This window comes from Ictalurus punctatus, chromosome 25 (genome assembly GCF_001660625.3).
Source record: "Ictalurus punctatus breed USDA103 chromosome 25, Coco_2.0, whole genome shotgun sequence".
Taxonomy (NCBI): Eukaryota; Metazoa; Chordata; class Actinopteri; order Siluriformes; family Ictaluridae; genus Ictalurus; species Ictalurus punctatus.
In genome coordinates, this window is record NC_030440.2 from 3,127,394 (window position 1) to 3,138,733 (window position 11,340).

The 11,340-nt window shown below is 38.6% G+C and overlaps 1 protein-coding gene across 2 annotated transcripts; it reads right to left on the reverse strand.

The window, feature by feature from the left end:
- Positions 1-2,430: 2,430 nt before the first annotated feature.
- Positions 2,431-4,282, reverse strand: LOC124626312 (dynein regulatory complex subunit 5-like). Of its 2 annotated transcripts, XM_047151030.2 has the most exons (3): positions 3,762-4,282; positions 2,914-3,021; positions 2,431-2,657 (listed from the first exon to the last, which is right to left on the reverse strand). In XM_047151030.2, exons 1-3 carry the CDS (start codon positions 4,185-4,187, stop codon positions 2,613-2,615), a joined length of 579 nt encoding a protein of 192 aa, XP_047006986.2. In that variant the 5' UTR covers positions 4,188-4,282; the 3' UTR covers positions 2,431-2,612. The 2 variants fall into 2 exon arrangements, with proteins under 2 accessions (XP_047006986.2, XP_047006985.2); XM_047151029.2 differs by having other exon boundaries at positions 2,431-3,021.
- Between the last annotated feature and the right edge of the window lie 7,058 nt (positions 4,283-11,340).

Below are 11,340 nucleotides of genomic sequence, written 5' to 3' on the forward strand. Positions count from 1 at the left end.
ACTGATAAATTATATTTATCACTGATGATTTCTCATTGGTTGTAGTGAATTGTGTGTGTGTGTGTGTGTGTGTGTATAGAACAGTTCACTACAATATTAATAGTGGCTAATTATTAGAACTGAATAAATTATCCTGGAACTAAATAATTCATATGTGTTACTCCTGGTCCACAGAGGGCGACGTATTTCCCTGCTCATCCCTTTCTGTCTCTGTGTCTTTATCTGTCTGCTTATCTGAGTCTCCTGCATTTCCTTCCTCTTCTTCACCATCTTCTTGTATATCAGGTTCAAATTCTAATCGTCTCTCTCATCATCTTACAGGTCTACGTCTGAATCTCCCTCAACTATCTTATAAAGAATCCTCTCTGCTTCAGTTCTGTCTCCCACAACATGGAGTCATTAAGTACATTAAGATGGTCCTGGTGTCCACTATAATTGGCATTCATAAAAAGGCTAATATTTTGAAACACAAACAATTGAACTGCTTTCAGAACTAAATGTATTATTCCTGACACTTTAATAAACAAGAATATGTGTGATACGTGATTATAATATAAAAAAAAATAAATAAATAAACTAAACATTTTACTTACCTCTCTTCTTTCCATAAAATGAGCTTGTTCCTATGTCAGCAGTTTTGGATCCAATGTAAGAAGTTGTTCCTAGCATATACAGTATCTCACAAAAGTGAGTACACCCCTCACATTTTTGTAAATATTTGATTATAACTTTTCATGTGACAACACTGAAGAAATGACACTTTGCTACAATGTAAAGTAGTGAGTGTACAGCTTGTGTAACAGTGTAAATTTGCCGTCCCCTCAAAATAACTCAACACACAGCCATTAATGTCTAAACCGCTGGCAACAAAAGTGAGTACACCCCTAAGTGAAAATGTCCAAATTGGGCCCAATTAGCAATTTTCCCTCCCCGGTGTCATGTGACTTGTTAGTATTACAAGGTCTCAGGTGTGAATGGGGAGCAGGTGTGTTAAATTTGGTGTCACTGCTCTCACACTCCCTCATACTGGTCACTTCAAGTTCAACATGGCACTTCATGGCAAGGAACTCTCTGAGGATCTGAAAAAAAGAATTTTTTCTCTACATAAAGATGGCCTAGGCTATAAGAAGATTACCAAGACCCTGACACTGAGCTGCAGCACAGTGGCCAAGACCATACAGCGGTTTAACAGGACAGGTTCCACTCAGAATAGGCCTCGCCATGGTCGACCAAAGAAGTTGAGTGCACGTGATCAGTGTCATATCCAGAGGTTGTGTTTGGGCAATAGACGTATGAGTGCTGCCAGCATTGCTGCAGAAGTTGAAGGGGTGGGGGGTCAGCCTGTCAGTGCTCAGACCATACGCAGTACACTGCATCAAATTGGTCTGCATGGCTGTCGTCCCAGAAGGAAGCCTCTTCTAAAGATGATGCACAAAAGAGCCCGCAAACAGTTTGCTGAAGACAAGCAGACTAAGGACATGGATTACTGGAACCATGTCCTGTGGTCTGATGAGACCAAGATAAACTTATTTGGTTCATATGGTGTCAAGCGTGTGTGGTGGCAACCAGGTGAGGAGTACAAAGACAACTGTGTCTTGCCTACAGTCAAGCATGGTGGTGGGAGTGTCATGGTCTTGGGCTGCATGAGTGCTGCCGGCACTGGGGAGCTACAGTTCATTGAGGGAACCATGAATGCCAACATGTACTGTGACATACTGAAGCAGAGCACGATGACCTCCCTTCGGAGACTGGGCCGCAGGGCAGTATTCCAGCATGATAACGACCCCAAACACACCTCCAAGACGACCACTGCCTTGCTAAAGAAGCTGAGGGTGAAGGTGATGGACTGGCCAAGCGTGTCTCCGGACCTAAACCCTATTGAGCATCTGTGGGACATCCTCAAACAGAAGGTGGAGGACCACAAGGTCTCTAACATCCACCAGCTCCGTGATGTCATCATGGAGGAGTGGAAGAGGACTCCAGTGGCAACCTGTGAAGCTCTGGTGAACTCCATGCCCAAGAGGGTTAAGGCAGTGCTGGAAAATAATGGTGGCCACACCATATTTTTATTGACACTTTGGGCCCAATTTGGACATTTTCACTTAGGGGTGTACTCACTTTTGTTGCCAGCGGTTTAGACATTAATGGCTGTGTGTTGAGTTATTTTGAGGGGACAACAAATTTACACTGTTACACAAACTGTACACTCACTACTTTACATTGTAGCACAGTGTCATTTCTTCAGTGTTATCACATGAAAAGATATAATCAAATATTTACACAAATGTGAGGGGTGTACTCACTTTTGTGAGATACTGTGTATATATACATATTTATTTATTTATTTATTTATTTACAAAATTCGTTTGCTTCAAAACTCAAATTTATGTCAGCAGGTGATCACGGTGCCTAAATTAAATGCAAGCCACTTTCAGATGGTTTTAAGATGAACAGATTGGCTGGTCTCATGTGGGCATGCAGAATACAGGCTGGTATTCGCAGCGTCTGTCTCCATTCTGCACTTCAGTCCCTCACTCCATTGTGATAAATGTTCCTTACTCACATTTTGAGACTCTTACTCACCACGTCTCCACTGTTTTTGACAGAAATCTTCATTGCGAGCTATAGTGCATGAGATCATTGCTAGTACCTGCATGCTAGAATTTAATAGACATGTATTATTATTATTCAGGACTGCAGATCATGTCAAACTTATCGAATTTGTACTTATTGAAACTTTTTTGTAACAATACTTTATACATTCAGTACACATACATAGTGCTCCTAGTAAAATGTCCTTTTCTCAGTGTGATATTTAACACATGAGCTACATCTCAAACAGTGGGTTTATTTGGTGTCTGCTGTGTCCTGTGCGTGTTTGTGCCGGGCTTTGTCCCGATTGGTGCACAGTACCTCACGGATGCAGTACTCGCTCTCCAGGCTCATTTCAGTGAGGCGAATATCACACTCCAGCAGGCTGCTGTTGTGCGACATCTCTTCTTCCAGGACTTTCCCTCCATCCTACACACCATGAAGAAGAGGACACAGCACTTTCATTTGCCTGCTAGTCTAAATTCCTGATGTACTACAATATAAAAGTGGGATGCATAATAATATAACTTACAAAGCACTGGGGAACTATGGCTGTGTTAGAATGTGTTAGAATACACAGAAGGGTCCAAAAGTCTGAGAGCACTATTGAAAAATCTTCTATTTTGCGTTCTTTTTTAATTTAATACAACAATAATCCTGAAAAATTATATTGTTGACAACAACTTAAGGGAAAAGTAGAATCTTTTAAATATTTCCATGAATTTCATTTAATAATTAAGAAGTTCCAGTCAACTGGAAATGTTATGAATCGACCTGGAATTAGACGTGTGTATATCGTCTCAACGCACTGTGAAGAGGATGGTTCGAGTGGCCAAAAAATCTCCAAGGATCACAGCTGGAGAATTGCAGAAGTTAGCTGGGTCTTGGGGTCAGAAAGTCTCCAAAACTACAATCCGAAATCACCTACATCACCACAAGTTGTTTGGAAGGGTTTCAAGATAAAAAGCCTCTACTCTCATCCAAAAACAACCTCAAGCGTCTTCAGTTTGCCAGACACTATTCTCACAGACACAATTTCAAACAGCCTTCTTTGCTCATATTTACCAAGGGTGCCAATATTAATGGAGGGCGCTGTATTTTACAACAAAAAGCATTGTAAAACATGTAGAAAGTATGTGAAACCAGAAGCTCTGATTTACAGAACTCACTGTTCCCAGTTTGTTGCAGGACAGGTTGAGGCTCCTCAGAGTCGTGTTCTGTACTAAGACCTGTGAGAGTGCTGTGGCTGTGGGCTCCGTCATCTCATTGGCCCCTAAATGAAGGTTTACCAGAGTCTGATTTTTTAGCAGGGCCTGAGCTATAGCCTGGCCGCCTTCGTCGCCTAGCTGGTTCAGTCTCAAGTTGAGTGACACTAGGGAGGTGTTTTTGGAGAGGGCATGGGCTAAGGCTTGGGCTCCTCGTCCACTGATCCGGTTGTCATAAATGTTCAGTGTCTCTAGACAGCTACAGTTGAGGAGTTTGCCGATAGCTCGCGCCCCTCGATCCCCTATGAGATTGTGTGAGAGGTCGAGCTCCAGCAGGGATGGATGATCCAGCAGGTGGTTTACCAGCATGCGGCACTTCTCATCTTCCATATTGCTCCGATGGATCCGGAGAACCTGTAAAGTAAGACACGACGAACAAACAGAATAAACACAACAGCGCAATTACCATTTGGTAGTGTTGAAATCGTTCAGTTTGTCAGTTAGGACTTGAAGTGTGAAGTAGGGTAGAAGGGATGACATCCATAAGACACAATTTTGTATCAAAGTAGGTTTGAAAATCTCACCTACAGAGGCACCACTCCACCCACGTCATTGGGGAACATTCAATTCTAACCACAAGGTATGTAACAAAGAAAAGTCCTCAATAACAAATGTAATATAAAACTAAATACTGTATTTCAGTCCGTATGTGCAATGCAATAAAACAGTCCTCATTGTTCCAGGCTCCTTTACTGAGGTTTTTGGAATAATTTGTTCTTGTACCTTTTGCAACATAGATAGACATATTAGAGAGCTGGAAAGGCAATTGCAAAAGTGACCACTCCAGAGGCTCATACTACCCAGAAATAAGTATCCCCTATATGCTGGTTTTAATTTTGCTTAGTTTTATAGCTCCTTACATAAGATTGTGGTGGAGGCAGAGAACACTAGAATGGCATAGCTGGCCTACGTATAAAATGATGTCACAATCGGAGAGGCGGAGACGGATGCAAGTGCAGATAGCTTTAATACCAACACAACCAAACAAAAAACACTTAGAGCTAGTGGCAAAAACACTACGGCTAGGAATAAACTTAAAACAAAGCCCATACACACAGCAGCACAGAAAACGGTAAAGGAAGACAAACACAAGACAAGGAGTAACAGTGCAAACTGTGGCTAATATAGGACTACACGTAAGTGCATGTTAACATGAACGTGATGCAGGTGGTCATTGGTCAGATTGGTTTTCTACCCTTATGTTCCTTTGAGATTTTCTGCACTTCCTCGATGTTTGGCGTCACTGTTACCCCAGTGATTAAAGTGTGAAAATGATCGTTATAATTATGAAATGAACATTCTTTTTCCTGCTTAAATCTTCCTTGCCATTTATCCTGAGCTTATTGAACTGATAAAAGAATAGAAATAAGTGTATCGTTAACTCTTATATTTACTGAAGTGTGCATTTCAGAAAACCAACTAAATTCAGAAATAACCATATCATTTCTTAATTTACACAAAATTGTGAAAAATATATAGCTGTATATGTTCTATATATGTTATTGAACAAATATGAATATCCCTTTTGTTTGAAAAAAAAAATGAACATTACTTATGTTTATCTGACCCCAGTCAGATATCATTGGTTTTTTTTGTTTGTTTGTTTGTTTGTTTTTGTTTGTTTGTTTTTTATAAAATAAAAAAAAGAAAGAAAAATTAAGTAAATGCAAAAGTTTTTTTTGTTTGTTTTGTTTTTTTTACTACACACTCACTAACCAGGCAAATTTATAGTATATACACATGGTCTGGACAACAGGACAGCCAAATGTAAATCTCATAGAAATTTCAAGGGCACATTTCAGAAAAAAATTAAATGTAAAAATAACCATATAACTTTTGATTACACAAAATGTAAAATAATAATAATAATAATAATAATAATAATAATAATAATAATAATAATAATAATAATAAGGTATTTAGAGAGAGAGAGACCATGGCAATTTTCCATTTTTGGAAACAAATGTGCCCGGTCTGTGTAGCTGAGCAACAGGGGCCCCTTGTTGTTGTGAGGATTCAGAAGGGCCATCCTCTGGAGCATTGCTCTCATCAGAGGAGGATCCAATCTGGGTTCTCCACAACATCATCAATTTCAGAAGCAGTGTCTGACTCGGACACTTCCTCCTCTAATTCACTGCCGGTGAGGCACATATCCCGTGCCTCAAAAACACTGAATAACCCTTTTATTCATTTACAAAACCAAAACATAACCACAAGAGAAACCTAGCAGTGTAGAAGTTTTAGAATGATTCAAGAATTGTTCCCAAGGATTTAAAGGTGTATACCACAGATTCTCGCAGACGCACCCTTCCCCCCTCTGTGGGAACATTGTAAAATGTACTTGTGTGTGTGTGTGTGTGTGTGTGTGTGTGTGTGTGTGTGTGTGTGATAGAGAAAGAGAGAGAATGTGTGTGTGTGTGTGTGTGTGTGTGTGTGTGTGTGTGTGTGTGTGTGTGTGTGTGTGTGTGTGATAGAGAAAGAGAGAGAATGTGTGTGTGTGTGTGTGTGTGTGTGGTGTGTGTGTGTGTGTGTGTATGATAGAGAAGGAGAGAGAAAGTATGTGTGTGTGTGTGTGTGTGTGAGAGAGAGAGAGAGAGTGAGAGAGAGAGCAAAGGTGTGTGTGCATGTGAGAGCATATATGTTTGTCTGACTGTCTGTGCGTTTGTGTGTACATGTGCGTGTATGAGTGTGTGTGTATGTGTGTGTGTGAGAGAGAGAGAGAGAGAGAGAGAGAGTGAGAGAGAGAGTGAGTGTGGCCTATGCCACACAAAGTAGTTTTCCTGGGGATTTACAGGTGTATACCACAGATTTTCGTAAACACACCCTTCCTCGCTCTGTGGGAACATAGCAAAATGTAATTTTGTGTGTGTGTGTGTGTGTGTGTGTGTGTGTGTGTGTGTGTGTGTGTGTGTGTGTGTGTGTGTGTATGAGAGAGAGAGAGACCTAGAGAGAGAGACCGAGAGAGACAGAGAGAGAGAAAGTAATAGAGAGAGAGACACAGAGAGAGAGAGAGAGAGAGAGAGAGAGAGAGAGAGAGAGAGAGAGAGAGAGAGAGAGAGAGGTGAGAAATTTCACCTTAGATACCAAACAGATTCAAAGCAGGTGAAAATCCTTTGCTCTCAATAACATTTATTACTGGGGTCAATATGACCCCAAGCATCACATGTGTGTAGTCATGTCATAGTGGACATCAGAAACATTATCGTTAACTAAAAAACACTTTTCTGGAAAGATCTTATGTAATTAGGAAAATTAATGAAATATCAGGATAAAAAAATAACGATGCACATGTTTTATTTACTATGTGAAGAGGGTCTGTGGTCATATAGACCCCAAACAGAACATACAGGTGAGACCATTAAGCCTATTTCTAGATATATTTACAAATTTCAAGCTCATAATGCTTTGGATTGTTAGGGAAATGCAAATTACAAGGTGATTCCATAATTTTTGCCAGGAGGTGTAGGCTTGCACTTTATAGATTGTAGTCTTGTATTTTGCTATTTTCAGTAGCAAGCATTTTGTACTTTGTAGATGCCAAATCATTGTAGTGGATGTTCCTGCCTGGAAACAGGTAAGTGACATATAGAGATGATTGCATTTTCTCCTGTTTTAAGTAGGAAGATTAGATTATGGGAGCGAGTTTAAAATTTCAATAATGTATATCTAGCAGGTTAATTAGTGTTAATTTACCACTGTAAGTTTGAGGGGGTTAAAACCTTACAGCCAGTACAAATCAAATACATCATTATGACAGACTAAGCACCAGTTAGAGCTCTTCAGCTCCTCATTATTATGCACCATAATGTAACAGCACCTAAACCAGCCATAAATGTAAATAAATAAATAAATAAATAAAATGGAAGTAAACCAGTTTAAAGGAATCTTTAATGTCTAAGCTTTCTTTCTTTTCTTTTTTTTTTACCTTCAAACTTTGGGCCACATCTCCACCTGGATTGACAAAAGAAAGTGATTCCATTTCTACTTCCTTATGGGCCAGACCAGCAGGCCGATTTCCTTCTGGATATCATGGGGTTTTCCTGTTTGCTAATTTACGAGTACTAATAGCCATCCAAATGGCTCCCACTATGTCAGGCTCATCTATTTTTCCTCTCTAATCTTGCTGAGGAGCAGAAGTACAAAGCAGGAAGCACATTTCACAAGCTATGGAAGAACTTCTACATATTCAGCAACCTGCAGCAGGAATGAAGTGGGCTACTGGTACTCAGATAGGGACTCCACTAGTCCAGAGGTAAACTGGCTTGGTGGTCCTCTGCTTCTTCACAGAACCACGGTTACCTATATAACTGACTGTCTCTAAATGGCCGCTATAACAGTTTTTAGCTCTACTGCGTCCTTTAGTTCATGATTATAGATTAGTGTCATAGAATGTCAAAAAGAAAGTCTGTCTGAGATACTTGTCAAGTTGAGGTTGTCTGATGATGTAGGTGTGCAATTTGCATACAAATAAACTGAATTTAAAAAAAAACAAAAAAAAAAAACAACAACAACAAAAAAAACAACAACGATAGATTTGAACATGTTCCTCTGTTTCAATGATGAAGCATGCTCTCTGCTCACACTCACCTCATCTGTTGGTATTGGTCAATATCTCAAGGAGGTTGGGGTAAGAATATAAACCAGAATTATGTTATCAGCATGAACAGAAATATGTAAATACACTGGTTTAATTGTACATTATAATAAATTGGCAGGAACAAAGCAAGAATCTGGAAATAATGCGGTTATTATTAAATCTGACCTGCAGCTGAACTTATTCAAAATGATTTTAATTAATTCAGCCAGTACCAAAATAGAATCCTTTTAAATCAAGTTAAATTAACATAGCACTTAAAGCTGCAATTTTGGGGGGATTTGGACACGTCTCTGGTAGAAGCATATAACTGAAAACAACTTGTATACGAACATTTTGTTGACATGCATATGTAAGTAGACCCAAAGGTTGTGACGTGACGACATATGAGTGCGAAAGCTTTGACTCAGCGCTCACTGTGAATTTCTTTTAGGTTTTCCAGGCCACTCACAGCAACGAATCACAACACTAGTATAATAATAAGTCATTAAGGTTTAACAGAGTAACTTCTCTGTTATAACTTTTTCATTTAAAGTTTTAACAGAGAAATTACATAGTGAAGACTTATTAGTCTTCTTAGAAATTACATACTGACACTAATAGATCGAGTGAATGAATTAAGTCAGTAAACATTTTAAAATATTCTTTAACAGTGTCTTTCTAATTTGTGTCTGCTTAGGCATTTAACCTTAAATTTTCTCGGATACTATTACCCGATGAGAGAAACAACATGGACAACAACACTCAAAATAGTTTTGTGGCCACCACATTCACATGCTGATTCAATAAAGCAGAAGCCTCAAATTGATTCATTTGCCAAAAATGGGGGTATTTACTTCCACTGCACCCTTAATACAGATTCAATATATTGGATATATATATATATATATATATATATATATATATATATATATATATATATATATATATATATATAAGAGTGTGATATAAATATAAATGCATGTGATGAATAACAGTTTGCTGACTAATATGCTAATATGCAAAAAATTGATTTAACGTTGAAAAATATATATCAAAAACATAACATAAAACAAGCAAAAACATGTAAACTTTCTTTACCATCATTTGTCTTGAGTGCATGAATTAGTCAGCAGCATTCAACAATTCATGGAAATTTCCATATCAAATACTGATCACTGATATGAGAGAATGAGATTTAATAAAATTAAATTCAATTTAAAAAAAATAAAAAAAAATAAAAACATTTTAACATCATATATTTTGAGTGCATGAATTAGGCTGTGCTCACAGGGACATTTTTTTTTATTTTTTTTTATACCAATGGACACTTGCAAACTCTCTCTGCACCCATGCATCAGCCAGACAGTCTGGGGTGGGGGTGGGTGGTACGAATCTTCTCCCACAATGATGTCTTTACTGAACCAGCAACACAAATTAAAGCATTTTGTGATTTTTACTAAAATGTCTGTGTGAACTCCGCCTTAGTCAGCAATCAAGAATGTAAGGACATCATGACTAGGCATGGGCGGATATGTTTTTGTTTAATAGCTCCTTCGCGTTTTGTCATGGTTTATAGTTATATCATAACATCGTATTATAATGATTTTACAGATTTTACAGTACTGCCCTCACCAAGAAGGATAAGGAACAGTTGTCCGAGCCTTCATCCCTGCCTACTTAGGCATCCTCCTCCCAATTGAACACAGGGATAGCGGCAATATTTTAAAGCATACACGATTATAATATTGTGCTTCTTAAATATTGCAATAAATCATACAACCAATTGGTTATATGTGTGAAACACTTCTGCATATGTGTGATCCAGTTCTTTAACTTCCAATCAACTGTCAACCTGTTGAAGAAGGCGCTGTTTTACACTCTTTGTTTACAAAAGTTGCCAGATATTGTAAATGTAAAGATTCATCCACAGATTCATCCCATAAGAATGGATTTCATTAACAATGGACGTAAACATAACAACAAAGGCTGAGAGATACAGTACTGCAAAACGTGACTTAAAACTAGTTTTAAGCTGAAATGCTTTTTTTTATGTTATAATCCAGTGTTAGATAATAGCTATATAGTATATACAGTAGTCACCACAGGTCCACTTAGCAAGTTACTCCAGCTAGCTAGCTAACATTACCAGATTGCTAAATGTTTCCTCATAGCACTTTTTCGAAGATGAAGAGAGAACTTTACATAAAGCTCAGGTTTATAGCGTCATGTCTCTGACATAGATATGATCATGTAATTGAAATTAATACCAAATTTTTTTAGCACAACTGAAGAGAACATGGCTCCTATAGCAATGGCTGCTATAGCAACATCGCTATAGCCTGGAAGTAAACCAACTGACCCCTTTTTTTTGTGTGTGTGTCTGGGGGGTGGTGGTGGTGGGGGGGGGGGGGGGGGGGGCTACAGAGTAACCACCCTGTGCACAGTTATCGGCACATACCTGGTCATGAATGCCCTTATAAATTTAAGATCATATGTATATAAGTCTTTATTTTCCCATTTCATGGGTGTCTTTCTTTTTGTTTTGTTTTTTTTTGTTAAAGGCGACAGAGGGCTCAGCACGTGTGTTTGCACCAAACATGCTTAATCAGAAGCATGTCAATATCTCTATTAAAAACTCCATAGCTTGATGATGGTGTTGTGCAGATCATAAGGGCCGGGTGAGAAAATTTATTTCAGAGTATAAAGCAGCACCATAGACATTAGTTGTATATTATTCAAGTGTCTCTTTGTACCTGTATGTCCATTAGACTACATCAGAAATGGTAAGACCTTGAGGAAGAGGAGCATTGCACATAATGCAAATGAAAACAAAATCTTGTTTCACATCATTGCCATCCTTGTATATGTTTATCTGCAGGGGTTTTTTATGTCCGTGAGCATGAATCC